This window comes from Herpailurus yagouaroundi, unplaced genomic scaffold (genome assembly GCF_014898765.1).
Source record: "Herpailurus yagouaroundi ecotype Mexico unplaced genomic scaffold, PumYag 254, whole genome shotgun sequence".
Lineage (NCBI taxonomy): Eukaryota > Metazoa > Chordata > Mammalia > Carnivora > Felidae > Herpailurus > Herpailurus yagouaroundi.
Genome location: NW_024412471.1, coordinates 153,684 through 171,026, shown reverse-complemented (window position 1 = coordinate 171,026; position 17,343 = coordinate 153,684). Strand labels below are relative to the sequence as shown.

General features: G+C 41.3%; 1 protein-coding gene across 1 annotated transcript; it reads left to right on the top strand.

The window, feature by feature from the left end:
• Window positions 1-687: 687 nt before the first annotated feature.
• Window positions 688-16,755, top strand: LCE6A (late cornified envelope 6A). Its single transcript, XM_040461100.1, is given in 3 exon segments — window positions 688-844; window positions 1,301-1,574; window positions 16,730-16,755. Coding segments are annotated over 2 exon segments (279 nt in total). The 5' UTR covers window positions 688-844; window positions 1,301-1,321.
• Window positions 16,756-17,343: the final 588 nt, after the last annotated feature.

The window sequence follows — 17,343 nt, the reverse complement described above, 5'->3', positions numbered from 1 at the left end:
AGATTTGGCCCACAAAACAAAAAACAAGTGGGTTTTTTTATGTTTTTCTCCTATTTTTTGTTCTCCCCACATGCAAAGTCTATTTTAATGGCACATAGATTATTCCATCCCACAAGTATTAATGAACATTTATGTCAAGGACAGAATCAGGCCCTAGGAATTTAGAATGATAAAGGCAAGATCTTGTCATCAAGTAACTGTGTAACAAAGATGATAGGACAAATATGTAGGTCACCTTGATTATGAGCAGCTAAAAAGTCTGTGAGAGGTATCTCTGACATTCAGAGGAGGGAGGACTCAGATGTGGTCTGGCAGACCAGGCAAGTCTTCATGGAGGTGGTGGCCTTGAGCTGAGTGGAAGAAAGCATGGATAGAGAGTAGGGGTGGACCAGAAGTGTCTTCCTCACACTTGGGTGGCATTTAACCTAGTCCTTCCTTATCAATCCTAGAGACATCTCCATAGTCATCATGTCCCTCTCAGGTCCCCAGAGATGTCATCTAGACTTGGCCAGTGTACCCAGCCCACTCAGGCCACTCTGAAGGCTATAGCCTCTGGTTGTTCACTCACATGGGATTCCTTTGACCCACATTCTGCTGCGTGCCACTGAGGAATCCAGTCCTGGGAATTGTGAAACATTCACATAAATAGTCCACTCACAGCTGTCTTCCAATAACATGTAACCTGAAGTCTTCACTGGAGGATGTATAAAAGGCCTCCAGACTCCTTCTTGGATGATTCGTCCACACATCCTCCTCTAGGGTGATACTACTTCTGGGTGGGGAGACACTTGGATGTCCCTCACCCAGGTGCTGCAAAAGCAGGCCTGATTTCTCCTCTCACCAGGTAAGAGAGCTTTAGGGAAGGGAAGTGGTCCCTGCAAAAGACCTCAAATTATTTAACATGGGAGAAAATTATAGAAGACAGAGGGATGAAGAGGCAAAGAAGATACAAGCAGGATTAGGACACTCAGAGCAAAGTAAGACTGAGTGAAGAAAGAGTAGAGATTTGCTTCTCCTTCACACTTGAACATGGTGGACACTGGCCTGGGAAAGTGGATGGTCTGCTCAACTCAGCTGCATTTTGTTTAAGAAGAATAAGTTATTAGCTTAGTTGTTGGTGAGTGGGTCCCCTGAGGGTTCCCACCATGGCTCACTCCCCCAATTTACCCTCTCAGACCCATTTCTGTCCTTCCTGGGATGGATTTTAGAAGGTTGTAAATGCCAGCTTCATTTTAACAGTCCCAGCCCATGGAGAAAGAATCAAGGCCCTGACCTAATCCAATGCTCTTTTTCCTTCCAGCTTCCACTCACTAGCCCACTGATGTCACAGCAGAAGCAGCAATCTTGGGAGCCCCCTATTGCTCCCAAATGTACCCCTCCCCAGTGCCCAAACCCCTCCCACCCTGCCTACTCTGCTCCTTTCTGTGACCTCCATCCAGGAGTCCAGGTCAGTGATTCCAGTTCCCAGAAGCCAGGGGATCAGAGTCTGGGACACTCTCAGAGGGCTCGCTGCAAGAAACCCTGCTGCCTCAGTGGTGCCACAGTCTACCATATCAAAGAGGAAGAGTGCTAAGGTGACTGGCCCGAAGGAGAGGGACACAGGTACAGTTTCTCTCTCCCTACCCAGGTTTCTGCTTTTATTCCGCTGGGAAGCTCAGGGTCCCCCCTTCTCATTTGGACTGGGAAACACTTCCTGGCCCCTATAAGCTGCACTCCTGCTCCTGTCTTCCACCCACTCCTTCATCTCAGCAACAACTTGGAGTTGAAGCTATGGCTGCTATGAACCCCTGAGATCCCTTGTAAGGGCTGAGGTGGAGGCTGCACCTTCTTCCTTCCTCCCAAGATGCTGACTGTTTCAAGATGCTGGTGATTCAAAGACACATGGTTTGAGATTTCTGTCTCTGTATCCTCATAGCTGTCAACCCATGTTGTTGCATAATCCTCGCACTGACAGCTTCAGTGTGGTAAGCATATGTTGAGCACCTACTCTATACTGTGCTCTGTGTTCCTCAATGTAATAGGAGATTTGTTCCTGTTCTAGAAAAGCTTACAATCTAGTGCGAGAAGCAATGTACGTTGTAGGTTGAAATATGTATAATAATAAATATAATTTTAAGGTGATTGACATACTTCTTTTTTTCTCACTTTGTATGAACTCAAAGGAGGAAAAGAGTACAAAAAGTCAAGGACAGAAGGGAGAGACTCATCCTGACGGTGCAGATCAAATGTGGTTTCCTGGGTCTTGGAAAGAGAAATCTGAAGCAGAGCATGCTGCTTGAGGGAGAACAGACCTCTGGGGTAGTTGTTTTCAACAAGGCTTTTAAAGACAAGCAGACTTTGGTGCTGGGTGTGGAACAAGGGGAAGAACTTTCCAGGTGGAAATGGTCCTTCCACATACAAGTGGGGTACTTGCCAATGACATGGGCTTCAACTTGGCTGGACTTCCAGGTGTGAGATGATCATATGAAACAACTCATAAGCCAGGTATGAAACCCCAGGTACCAAAGGACTGTACCTTAGAAGACAGTCTGGGCCCATGCCTAGGGTCTGTTGCCCCAGGGTAGGGCAGACTTGAAATAAAGTAGAGGTACCTGGGGGCCTTGAGGCTTGAGGCTCAATGTAGTTGCATATCAGTGTAAGTTCCAGGTGATAATTTTTAGCTGATTCCCATTTTCCTGGGGGAAACTGAAAATATGTTTTTAACTAAGTACCCAGCCCAATGAATTCTATTGCTTAGTCTCAGGGCAGAGTGTCAGCTTGTCTATGATTCCCAAAACACAAGATGCCAATTTTGAAACCTTAGCAATCCTCCTGACTGCTGTGACCTGATTTTGCCTCTGCTAGCATATATCTCACTATATAGGTATATAGATAGAGCATAATTGTATATAATTATAATTTTGAATGTGTAATTTTTCTCTCTAAAAAAATGATGCAGGGGCGCCTGGGTGGCGCAGTCGGTTAAACGTCCGACTTCAGCCAGGTCACGATCTCGCGGTCCGGGAGTTCGAGCCCCGCGTCAGGCTCTGGGCTGATGGCTCAGAGCCTGGAGCCTGTTTCTGATTCTGTGTCTCTCTCTCTCTCTGCCCCTCCCCCGTTCATGCTCTGTCTCTCTCTGTCCCAAAAATAAATAAACGTTGAAAAAAAAATTTAAAAAAAAAAATGATGCATACCCATATAAAGATGTATTAATGTAGATAAGCATAAGGAAGATGATTAAGACCAATCAAAAATCTTACTGCCTAAAAATAACTCCTGCTAATAATTTCAGGATCTATTTCCAAATTTTCTAAAGAAAGTCACAAAATGGGATAATTTCAGAATACTTTATAACCTGATCTTTTAATTAATAGTACAATTGTCAATATTCTTCTGTGCTAATAAATATTGATCAACACTATTATAGTCCATTATATGAATGCATCATGATTTGTGTAACGAGTTCCCTGATTCGGGGGACTTAATGTTGCTTCCATGTTTTGCCATAAACAATAATAAAATAAACATTCTCATTGGTGATTATTCTTAGTAATTTTCCTAAGATAAATCTTTAGAGTTGGAATTTTAAAATTGTCAAAGACTATGAAGTTTTTTTTCAGACTCTCCAGAAAGATTGCATGTTAGAGGCAATTAAAATGCCTCCATTTAAGAAAATCATTTTGGGGAAAGAGACTTATTTTGTTCAAGAGCAAGAGTGGGGGTGCCTGGGTGGCTCAGTCAGTCAACCTTCTGACTTTGGCTCAGGTCATGATCTCATGGTTCATGAGTTTGAGCCCCGTGTCAGGCTCTGTGCTGGCAGCTTGGAGCTTGGAGCCTGGAGCCTGCTTCAGATTATGTGTCTTCACCTCTCTCTGCCCCTCCCATGCTCATGCTCTGTCTCTGTGTCTCAATAATAAATAAATGTTAATTTTTTTTTTAAACAGAGTAAGAGTGAGTACAATGTTAAAAAATTACTATAGCTAAAGGAAAGATCCACTTTGTGGGGAAATAAAAATATACTTTCTGAGGAACTTACCAAGCATCTACCTATTGTACTGCCATGAAATCTGTACTTTAAAAAAAAAAAAAAAAAAGATTAGATGCCTTCTCTTTTTGAAGTGAAAAAGCATGCTATTTATTGTATAAAGCAGTGTCTTATGAATTTTGATATACCATTGGTTGCACTTCCATATTTGGCTGATAAGTTTTAAATATCCTTGATTTTAGATGTTCAGTTATGTTTGTGTGAGAGAATTCTGTGTGGAAAAATCTCATTTTTACCTAAGAAAAAAAGCAAAATGTCAACATTTGGTTGATTGTGTAATATCTAAGAATCTCTTTTCTTCTATTTTTATTTTTGTTCTATACAAAGGTAGACACTCACCAAACAACAATTTAAAAAAAAGTTTTGACTGAAACAAATTTTCTTTGACAAGAGTACTACTTAATATTTGGTCTCCTCAATTCTCCAGTCAGTACTTGGATTCCCCTTGGTAGCTGTTCAACTTATATATTATGCATACTACAGTGTCCAGTCTGCATCAAATTGATTTTGAAATTCCTACCTTGAAAAAAATCTACTAATTTGATCATTATTTTTCTTCATAAAGGTCTGCATTTGGCATCTTTGCATTTTCTAAATATGTCTGTACATCAAAAATGTTAATATTGTTAATTTTTTTTTGGTGTGGATTCAGTAAGATTTCATTTTAATATTGTACATTTACATTTTTTCTATAATAAATAATTAAAATGTAGACTTCACATTTTGTGCAAAACATCTTATATCCAAAATCTTATATTTATAGGGATATCCAAAACAGTTAAGTGGTACAACCACTTTTCTTTTGACTCTAACTACACACTTTTAATGAATGTTAAATAGTTATACATTTTCAACATTTTCTAATTAGGTAATTTTATTTTGACAGAGTATTTGATATTTAATATGTTCTTTTGTCTAATTTTTAAAAATTGTTACCGGAGTATTACATGGGCTAAGTGAAAAACATGTAAATTTTTTAGGAAAGCAAGCTATGATGTTTTAAAGAGTTCCTGGAGGGACTTTGAAAGACTCCTGGGTGAGCCATTCAACAGGGCTCTGTCCTCTTCCAACCAGTAGTCATAGCAGCCTTCCAGAAGGGACATTTTCACTTGGGAACTGAACTGAACCCAGTGGCCTCAGGTCAGGTCAGCCCTGCCTCAGAGTGCCCGGCTCCCTGTGGTCTCCATTTGCCATCGACGTTCTCTCACCAGCCTGGCCCCTTGGTCACCTCTAGGGAGGCTAGCCTAGCTTATGCCCTGGGTCCAGTGTGTTTTCAGCAGCTTACTTTACAACGTCTGGTGGACCATACTTTGTTACTACATACCATGTGTTCCATGATATAACACAAATAGTAATAAAAAGTCATTGCTTTATTTTTTCCTGTAAAGCTGTCACAAATAAAATATGAAAACAAAATCATCCTAAGCCAAAAGAAGCTATGTTGTGCTGATGTGATCTCTTATTTAATGGGAAGTCAGGAAATGTTGCCTCAGCTTGGCAGGTGAAGAAACTGGGTTTGAGTTATAGTATTTAAAGTTATAGCGGTAAGCCAATAGGAGCATGAAAAGTAAAACATGTCTAAATAAAAGGGAGGGTGGGATGGGATGGTGAACGTGGTCCATTGTGCTTCATTGGGGAAGTGAATAGATATGTCTAGAAGGAGACAAAGAAATAAATGCATACGCTGATTATTTAGAATGAGACATTTCTTTTCATATTACAACCTATTGGATTACCTGATTTTTAATTTGCATGTAAATGTATTACTTTATTTTAAAAACAAAGGAAATCACATCCCATTTTTACACACATCTGTGTGAATCTGAGGCCAAACCTTCCTTAACAGAACAAGAACATGTTCAGACCCCAGTCAAATGAAACCCATTTCAAATCTTTGAAAACCCTGTGATCTTATGCAAGTTTCTGTGCCTTTCTAGGCCTCAGTTTTCTCATCTAAAAATTAGGTGGGGTGCTTTGGTGGCTCAGTTGGTTGAGTGTCTGACTTTGGCTCAGGTCATGATCTCATGGTTCATAGGTTCAAGCCCCAAGTCGGGCTCTGTGCTAACAGATCAGAGCCTGGAGCCTGCTTCGGATTCTGTGTCTCCTCTGCTCACACTCTCTCTGTCAAAAATAAATAAACATCAAAATAAAAATTTTAAAATTAGGTAAAATAATAGTAGCCACATGAGGCTGTGGAGGGGATTATATATGATGTCATAGGTAACATTTTGACATATTTAGCTCAATAAATATTAGTTGTAACATATTTGGCATGCACTTAATTTTTTAATAGGTTTTTTATTTAGAATAGTTATAGATTTACAGGAAAGTTGCAAAGATAGTATAGAGAATTTCCCATGTTTACTGCATGTGGTTTACTCTGTGGTTCAGATCTTACATTAGCATGGTATGTTTGTTACAATTAAAGAATTAATATTAAGATATTGTTTTTTATTTAAAAATTTAAAAAAATTTTAATGTTTATTTACTTTTGAGAGAGACAGAGAGATCATAAGTGGGGGAGGGGGGGCAGAGAGAGAGGGAGACACAGAATATGAAGTAGGCTCCAGGCTCTGAGCTGTCAGCACAGAGCCCAACTTGGGGCTTTAACCTACGAGCAGTGAGATAATGACCTGAGCCAGAGTCAAATGCTCAATCAACTGAGCCACCCGGGTGCCCCTGTATTATTATCAACTAAAGTCCATATCCATACTCTATTCAGGTTTCCTTAATTTTTACTAAATGTCATTGTTGTGTTCCTGGATTCCATTTAGGGCACCACATTACATTCAGTTGTCTTGTCTCCTTAGGGTCCTCTTGACTGTGATAGATGCTTAGACTACTTATTTTTGATGACCTTGAGAGTTTTGAGGTGTGCTAGTTATGTATTTTGTAGAATGTCTCTCAACTGGGATTTGTGTGGTGTGTTTTTCTAGTGCTTAGAATGGGATTATGGATTTGGGGGGAGGAAAATCACAGGAATAAAGCCATTCTCATCCTATTATATCAAGGGTACATGCTATCAACATGACCTCACTGTTGACACTGATTCTCACCATCTGTCTATGGCAGTGTTTGCAGGTTTTCCATGTAAAGGTCCTCTTTTTCTTTCCCTTTCCATGCTCTTCTCTTTGTAAGGAAGTCACTAAGTGTAGCCCATTCAAAGAGGTAGGGAGTTACACTCTACCTCCTTGAAGGGACAGTATCTATAAGTTATTTGGAATTTTTCTGTAAGATTTGTCTGTTCATATTTCTCTCTCTCTCTCTTTCTCTCTCTCTTTCTAACATCATTTATTAATATCAGTATTGACTCATGGATATTGGATAACTATATTAAATTTTGGGTTGTAATCCAATGCCATGCTTTCTATTTTGTTGTTCATAACCTTCCAGCTTTGGGACCTCTCTCAGTCAGCTCCTGTGTCCTTTTTTTAAAGCACATCCTTACTGTAGGGCACTATGTATCATATGCTTCAGGCTCACTTTGTATAACCTCTGACCCAGACCTAGATTCAGCTATTTTTATTACGACCCCTGGTTTCTTTTATTGGGAAATTGATTGTAAACCAAGATCTGAGAGCTGGTTTATTCCTTACTACTGGGGTGTCATCACTTCTCAGTACTTGGAAATATATGTGTGTATAGTAACCAGCATCTACACACATACCTATAATTATTTTAGTCATAATCCCTCTGTATCTATATTAAGCTAAACATGAGTTCATAATGTCTACATTAATTCAATGTCCCATGGTTTATTCTAGACTTTGTAAAAGGAGATTTGAAAATGGAGCAAGCAAGCCTAGCTAGGAGGCCAAAGGAGAGAAATTTATGTGCATCCTTATGGGAGAAACTAAATTTTTGCCAGCTGTGAAAAGTTAAGCTCAGCCTGAACTTAACTCCCTCCTCATTATGGCCCCTGAATTGTTTGCATTCTTCATTTGGGAAGGAGCCAATGTGATTTGACAAGTTTCATTCCCTCATTTGCATATTAATCCAACCAATCCCAGTTAACCTGGTTTGTTTGTTTAATGTTTATTTATTTTTTGAGAGAGAGAGAGACAGAGTGCAAGCAGCGTAGGGGAAGAGAGAGAGGGAGTCACAGAATCCAAAGCAGGCTCCAGGCTCTGAACTGTCAGCACAGAGCCCTGTGCAGGGCTCGAACTCAAGAACTGAGAGATCATGACCTGACCTGGAGTCAGATGCCTAACTGACTGAGCCACCCAGGTACCCTGAAGTTAACCTGTTTTAAACCCCTGTTTTGCATGGAGGACCTAAATGACAGTTGTACTCATGACCCTTTTCCTTTATCACTCTCCCTGGCAGCCTCTTAGTTTTTCTCACAACACAAGTCAGGTTTTTACCTGAATCTGTCTCTGGAATTGCAATTCTAGTTGCCCAAATAAATACCTATTTGTTTAAATTTTCAGTGAATTCTTTCTTGGCAACATCTCTTTCTTTCTTATCTACAACCTCTCACTTGAACAGTGAGAAATCTAGTTCCTTCCATCTGCACACATTCACATATTTGTTCAATCCCAGTATGCAGATATGAGGTCCTCTACTGTGAAAACAAAATTGTGGAATGCGTTGGAGTCAGTGCATGCTAAATGAGCAATTTTTTCTTTCCTCCAGAGGCTATAAAGACTATTGATTAAAAAGGAAAGAATGAGTGAGCCAGCATCCTTGAGGCTGGGTAAGGATGGGTCAAGGGAAAGACAGGGCATCATGAGGATCAAGGGACTGAATTGAAACGGACAGTCTTTCATGAGGACCTTCACCCACCAGAGATCATCTCCTAAACAGAGGCTCTGCTTGGTTTCCTCCTTCCACCATCCCACCCTAGCAGACCCTCTTCCTACATGGCTTTGGCACAAAAGGTGAGATCAGTGGATACCTCTGTGGGCAGGAGAAAGCCTCACTCCATACCCAGGAACATGTTAGAACCAGTTTGGATTCTTCCTATGAACCAGAGCAGGAGAGGGCATAGCATCTTTGTCATAAAACTACAAGTGGAAAATCAGAAAGCAATGGGAAATAGACTGTGAGTTGAGAAAAGAGCACAAATATTCAATCTGTGACCTACACAGTTATTATACCTCAGACTAATGATTAGTTCTGAGCTTCCTGAAAGATAAAATATACAGAGACAAATAGTCTAATATATACAGACTTCAAGGGAATTATTGCCCTCCTAACAGTGGAATCTAAAGGAATTTTTTTTGCAGTGATCAGCGATATACTTAACGACATTCCTAGAACACAATCACAGATGAAAATGACAAAGCACTATTGTTTTGTCTCCCACTGAAAAAGGCATGTTGTATTAAAATCAAATGCTGCTTATGCAATGGCAGAGACGGCCAATGAAGAAAAAGCAGATGCCTGAAAGCAGAAGATCTCTCAGGTCTATTTAGAGCTTTGTTCACAAGGGATGGAATTGACCCATCCTTGAAATGTGGCCAACAAAATATCTCCATTCTTCATTCTGGTGTGAGATATGCTTGACTTAAGATAAAGGGGCCTAATACATGACTTTCTGCTTCATTCACCCCCTGCTTGTGTTATCTACCACGTGACAAGTACAGGACCCCTGCCCCACCTCTCTCTCACACACACACACACATGCACACACACACACACACACACACACACACATCTCTCTCACACACATATCTCTCTCTGTCTCACATACACACACACACGTCTCTCTAACACACATGTGCACACATGTCTCTCACATATATTTGCACACATATGTCTCTCACACACACACACCTCTAACACACACACATCTGTCTCTCACGCACACACACGTCTCTCTCTCACATACATACACACACATGCCTCTCACACACACCTTTCTCTGTCTCACATACACATGCTCACACGTCTCTCTCACACACACACGCACACACACACATCTGTCTCACATACACACACTTCTCTCTCTCACAGACACACACACACGTCTCTCTCGGTCTCACATACACACACACATGCCTCTCTCTAACACACACATGCACACACACGTCTCTCTCTCTCTCACACACACACACGTCTCTTTCTCACATACACACACATCTCTCTAACACACACTCACACACGTCTCTGTCTCACATACACACACACATCTCTCTCTTACACACACATGCACACACACACGTCTCTCTCACACAAACCTCTCTCTCATACACACACATATGTCTCTCTCTCTCTCACATGCACACAATACACACACACGTTAACTTCCATACTTCTCTCTAGTTCGCACTTGCCATCCTCCTCCCTGGAGCTTCAGCATGCCCTTCCTACGTGCGCCTATAGTTGTCTCCATTGTTCTCCTTCTGATTGAAGGTCCTAGAAACTCTACTTTTCTCTCTGACAGCTCCTTTCTGTCCTGTTTCTTTTTTTTTATTTTCAATATATGAAGTTTATTGTCAAATTGGTTTCCATACAACACCCAGTGCTCATCCCAAAAGGTGCCCTCCTCAATACCCATCACCCACCCACCCCCAACCCATCAACCCTCAGTTTGTTCTCAGTTTTTTTTTTATTTTTTTTCAACGTTTTTATTTATTTATGGGACAAAGAGAGACAGAGCATGAACGGGGGAGGGGCAGAGAGAGAGGGAGACACAGAATCGGAAACAGGCTCCAGGCTCTGAGCCATCAGCCCAGAGCCTGACGCGGGGCACGAACTCACTGACCATGAGATCGTGACCTGGCTGAAGTCGGACGCTTAACCGACTGCGCCACCCAGGCGCCCCTGTTCTCAGTTTTTAAGAGTCTCTAATGCTTTGGCTTTCTCCCTCTCTAACCTCTTTTTCTTCCTTCCCCTCCCCCATGGGTTTCTGTTAAGTTTCTCAGGATCCACATAAGGGTGAAAACATATGGTATCTGTCTTTCTCTGTATGGCTCATTTCACTTAGCATCACATTCTCCAGTTCCATCCATGTTGCTACAAAGGGCCATGTTTCGTTCTTTCTCATTGCCACATAGTACTCCATTGTGTATATAAACCACAATTTCTTTATCCATTCATCAGTTGATGGACATTTAAGCTCTTTCCATAATTTGGCTATTGTTGAGAGTGCTGCTAAAAACATTGGGGTACAAGTGCCCCTATGCATCAGTACTCCTGTATCCCTTGGGTAAATTCCTAGCAGTGCTATTGCTGGGTCATAGGGTAGATCTACTTTTAATTTTCTGAGGCACTTCCACACTGTTTTCCAGAGTGGCTGCACCAGTTTGCATTCCCACCAACAGTGCAAGAGGGTTCCCATTTCTCCACATCCTCTCCAGCATCTATAGTCTCCCGATTTGTTCATTTTGGCCACTCTGGCGTGAGGTGATATCTGAGTGTGGTTTTGATTTGTATTTCCCTGATGAGGAGCGAGGCTGAGCATCTTTTCATGTGCCTGTTGGCCATCCGGATGTCTTCTTTAGACAAGTGTGTATTCATGTTTTCTGCCCATTTCTTCACTGGGTTATTTGTTTTTCGGGTGTGGAGTTTGGTGAGCTCTTTATAGATTTTGCATACTAGCCCTTTGCCTGATATGTCATTTGCAAATATCTTTTCCCATTCCGTTGGTTGCCTTTTCGTTTTGTTGGCTGTTTCCTTTGCTGTGCAGAAGCTTTTTATCTTCATAAGGTCCCAGTAGTTCACTTTTGCTTTTAATTCCCTTGCCCTTGGGGATGTGTCAAGTAAGAGATTGCTGTGGTTGAGGTCAGAGAGGTTTTTTTCCTGCTTTCTCCTCTAGGGTTTTGATGGTTTCCTGTCTCACATTCAGGTCCTTCATCCATTTTGAGTTTATTTTTGTGAATGGTGTGAGAAAGTGGTCTAGTTTCAATCTTCTGCGTGTTGCTGTCCAATTCTCCCAGCACCATTTGTTAAAGAGACTGTCTTTTTTCCATTGAATATTCTTTCCTGCTATGTCAAAGATTAGTTGGCTAGTGAGTCTAGTTCTGGGGTTTCTATTCTATTCCATTGGTCTATGTGTCTGTTTTTGTGCCAATACCATGCTGTCTTGATGATGACAGCTTTGTAGTAGAAGCTAAAGACTGGGATTGTGATGCCTCCTGCTTTGGTCTTCTTCAAAATTACTTTGGCTATTCAGGGCCTTTTGTGCTTCCATATGAATTTTAGGGTTGCTCGTTCTAGTTTCAAGAAGAATGCTGGTGCAATTATGATTGGGATTGCATTGGATGCATAGATGGCTTTGGGTAGTATTGACATTTTAACAATATTTATTCTTCCAATCACTGAGCATGGAATGTTTTTCCATTTCTTTATATCTTCTTCAATTACCTTCATAAACTTTCTATAGTTTTCACCACACAGATCTTTTACATCTTTGGTTAGATTTATTCCTAGGTATTTTATGCTTCTTGGTGCAATTGTGAATGGGATCAGTTTCTTTATTTGTCTTTCTGTTGCTTCATTCTTAGTGTATAAGAATTCAACTGATTTGTGTACATTGATTTTGTATCCTGCAATTTTGCTGAATTCATGTATCAGTTCTAGCAGACTTTTGGTGGAGTCTATCGGATTTTCCATGTATAATATCATGTCATCTGCAAAAAGTGAAAGCTTAACTTCATCGTTGCCAATTTTGATGCCTTTGATTTCCTTTTGTTGTCTGATTGCTGACGCTAGCACTTCCAACACTATGTTAAACAACAGCGGTGAGAGTGGACATCCCTGTCGTGTTCCTGATCTCAGGGAAAAAGCTCTCAGTTTTTCCCCATTGAGGATGATGTTAGCTGTGGGCTTTTCATAAATGGCTTTTATGATCTTTAAGTATGTTCCTTCTATCCCGACTTTCTCGAGGGTTTGTATTAAGAAACGCTGCTGAACTTTGTCAAAGGCCTTTTCTGCATCGATTGACAGGATCATATGGTTCTTATCTTTTCTTTTATTAATGTGATGTATCACATTGATTGATTTGTGAATGTTGAACCAGCCCTGCATCCCAGGAATGAATCCCACCTGATCATGGTGAATAATTCTTTTTGTATGCTGTTGAACTCGATTTGCTAGTATCTTATTGAGAATTTTTGCATCCATATTCATCAGGGATATTGGCCTGTAGTTCTCTTTTTTTACTGGGTCTCTGTCTGGTTTAGGAATCAAAGTAATACTGGCTTCATAGAATGAGTCTGGAAGTTTTCCTTCCCTTTCTATTTTTTGGAATAGCTTGAGAAGGGTCGGTATTATCTCTGCTTTAAACGTCTGGTAGAACTCCCCTAGGGAGCCATCTGGCCCTGGACTCTTATTTGTTGGGAGATTTTTGATGACTGATTCAATTTCTTCGCTGGTTATGGGTCTGTTGAAGCTATTTCCTCCTGATTGAGTTTTGGAAGCGTGTGGGTACTTAGGAATTTGTCCATTTCTTCCAGGTTGCCCAGTTTGTTGGCATGTAATTCTTCATAGTATTCCCTGGTAATTGCTTGTATCTCTGAGGGATTGGTTGTAATAATTCCATTTTCATTCATGATTTTATCTATTTGGGTCATCTCCCTTTTGTTTTTGAGAGGCCTGGCTAGAGGTTTATCAATTTTGTTTATTTTTTCAAAAAACCAACTCTTGGTTTCGTTGATCTGCTCTACAGTTTTTTTAGATGCTATACTGTTTATTTCTGCTCTGATCTTTATTATTTCTCTTCTTCTGCTGGGTTTAGGCTGTCTTTTCTGTTCTGCTTCTATTTCCTTTAGGTGTGCTGTTCAATTTTGTATTTGGGATTTTTCTTGTTTCTTGAGGTAGGCCTGGATTGCAATGTATTTTCCTCTCAGGACTGCCTTCGCTGCATCCCAAAGCGTCTGGATTGTTGTGTTTTCATTTTCATTTGTTTCCATATAGTTCTTAATTTCTTCTCTAATTGCCTGGTTGACCCATTCATTCTTTAGTAGGGTGTTCTTTAACCTCCATGCTTTTGGAGGTTTTCCAGACTTTTCCTGTGGTTGATTTCAAGCTTCATAGCATTGTGGTCTGAAAGTCTGCATGGTATGATCTCAATTCTTGTAAACTTATGAAGGGCTGTTTTGTGACCCAGTATGTGATCTGTCTTGGAGAATGTTCCATGTGCACTGGAGAAGAAAGTGTATTCTGTTGCTTTGGGATGCAGAGTTCTAAATATATCTGTCAAGTCCATCTGATCCAATGTATCATTCAGGGCCCTTGTTTCTTTATTGACCATGTGTCTAGATGATCTATTCATTGCTGTGAGTGGGGTGTTAAAGTCCCCTGCAGTTACCACATTCTTGTCAATAAGGTTGCTTATGTTTGTGAGTAATTGTTTTATTTTTTTAATTTTTTTTTCAACATTTATTTATTTTGGGGACAGAGAGAGACAGAGCATGAACGGGGGAGGGGCAGAGAGAGAGGGAGACGCAGAATCGGAAACAGGCTCCAGGCTCTGAGCCATCAGCCTGTGAGTAATTGTTTTATATATTTGAGGGCTCCTGTATTCAGCTCTTAGACATTCATAATTGTTAGTTCTTCTTGATGGATAGACCCTGTAATTATTATATAATGACCTTCTTCATCTCTTGTTACAGCCTTTAATTTAAAGTCTAGTTTGTCTGATATAAGTATGGCTACTCCAGCTTTCTTTTGACTTCCAGTAGCATGATAGATAGTTCTCCATCCCCTCACTTTCAATCTAAAGGTGTCCTCAGGTCTAAAATGAGTCTCTTGTAGACAGCAAATAGATGGGTCTTGTTTTTTTAACCATTCTGATACCCTATGTCTTTTGGTTGGCACATTTAGTCTTTTTACGTTCAGTGTTATTATAGAAAGATATGAGTTTAGAGTCATTGTGATGTCTGTAGGTTTCATGCTTATAGCGATGTCTCTGGCACTTTGTCTCACAGAATCCCCCTTAGGATCTCTTGTAGGGCTGGTTTAGTTGTGATGAATTCCTTCAGTTTTTGTGTGTTTGGGAAGACCTTTATCTCTCCTTCTATTCTAAATGACAGACTTGCTTGATAAAGGATTCTCGGCTGCATATTTTTTATGTTTATCATATTGAAGATCTCCTGCCATTCCTTTCGTAGAGATTCAGTAGAGAGATCAGTCACGAGTCTTATAGGTCTCCCTTTATATGGTAGAGCACATTTATCCCTAGCTGCTTTCAGAATTTTCTCTTTATCCTTGTATTTTCCAGTTTCACTATGATATGTCATGCAGAAGATCGATTCAATTTATGTCTGAAGGAAGTTCTCTGGGCCTCTTGGATTTCAATGCCTTTTTCCTTCCCCAGATCAGGGAAGTTCTCAGCTATTATTTCTTCAAGTATGCCTTCAGCACCTTTTCCCTCTCTCTTCCTCCTCTGGAATACCAATTATATGTAGATTATTTCTCTGTAGTGCATCACTTAGTTCTCTAATTTTCCCCTCATACTCCTGGATTTTTTTTATCTCTCTTTTTCTCAGCTTCTTCTTTTTCCATAATTTTATCTTCCTGTTCACCTATTCTCTCCTCTGCCTCTTTAATCTGAGCTGTGGTCATCTCCATTTTATCTTGCGGCTCGTTAATAGCATTTTTTAGCTCTTCCTGGCAGTTCCTTAGTCCCTTGATCTCTGTAGCAAGAGATTCTCTGCTGTCCTTTATAGTGTTTTCAAGCCCAGCGATTCATTTTATGACTATTATTCTAAATTCACTGTTATGTTGTTTAAATCATTTTTGATCAGTTCGTTATCTGTTGTTATTTCCTGGACGTTTTCTGAGGGGAATTCTTCCGTTTAGTCATTTTGGATAGTCCCTGGAGTGGTGCAGGAGTGTGGGGCACTTCCCCTGTGCTGTCTTGAATAACTTGTGTTGGTGGGCAGGGTGCAGTCAGACCTGATGTCTGCCCCCAGCCCACTGCTGGGGCCACAGTCAGACTGGTGTGTGCCTTTTCTTCCCCTCTCCTAGGGGCGGGATGCACTGTGGGGTGGCTGGCCCATCTGGGCTACTTGCACAATGCCAAGCTTGTGGTGCTGGGGATCTGGCATATTAGCTGGGGTGGATCGGCAAGGTGCACAGGGGCAGGAGGGGCAGGCTCAGCTCGCTTTTCCTTCAGAGATCTGCTTCCGGAGGGGTGCTGTGGCACCGGGAGGGAGTCAGACCCGCCACTGGAGGGATGGATCCGCAGAAGCACAGCGTTGGGTGTTTGCACGGTGCAAGCAAGTTCCCTGGCAGGAACTTGTTCTCTTTGGGATTTTGGCTGGGGGATGGGTGAGGCAGATGGTGCAGGAGAGCGCCTTTGTTCCCCGCCAAGCTGAGCTCTGTCGTCTGGGGCTCAACAGCTCTCCCTCCCGTTGTCTTCCAGCCCTCCCGTTTTCCGAGCAGAGCTGTTCACTTATAATCTTCCAGATGTCAAGTCCCGGTTGCTGTCAGAACACACTCCATCCGTCCCTCCACTTTTGCAGGCCAGACTTGGGGGCTCTGCTTGGCCGGCGGGCCGCCCCTCCACCCCGGCTCCCTCCCGCCAGTCCATGGAGTGCACACCGCCTCTCCGCCCTTCCTACCCTCTTCCGTGGGCATCTCGTCTGCCCTTGGCTCCGGAGACTCTGTTCTGCTAGTCTTCTGGTGGTTTTCTGGGTTATTTAGGCAGGTGTAGGTGGAATCTAAGTGATCAGCAGGATGCGCGGTGAGCCCAACTTCCTCCTACGCTGCCATCTTCCCAGGATCCTCCTTTCTGTCCTGTTTCTATTGCCACAGGACTAGCAGTGAATGCCACACCCTAAGCCCCATGCAGACTCAGCCCCTGCCTGAACCAAGCCCTAGCCCTACTGTGTCTTTAGTGCCTACTTAGTTTGATCTCATAGCTTTCAGATGAGTGAATTGTAGGGAACTTTCCTGATTATAGCTTCATATAGTAACCCCGATATATGAAAACCATTTCCCAAATATTTGACTCTAATTCACCTTGAATTCTTGTCTGATCCATTTCAGTATCCGTTGTCATAGCTACAGCCTCAACCCATGCATGCCCCATGAGATTTCTATAGGAGGTGGTGGTGGTCCTGGGGGTAGGGTGGAAAGAGGATAGTGAAACCAGCTTGTCTGGGTCCTGACAAATTCTCTTGGCATTTACTGGTATTTGGAAAGACTATTTGTAAGTCTTTCGAGAAATAAAAATGTAGGTTTTCATCACTGAGGAATTCTGAACTATCCAAATAATTACCATTAAATTATTATAAATATTACAATAAAGGATAGTGAACTAACCAAATAACAACAATAATAAATAATTATATAAATATTATAACAAGGGACAATGAACCACCCAAATATTAAATATTATTATTATTATAAATATTACAACAATAATA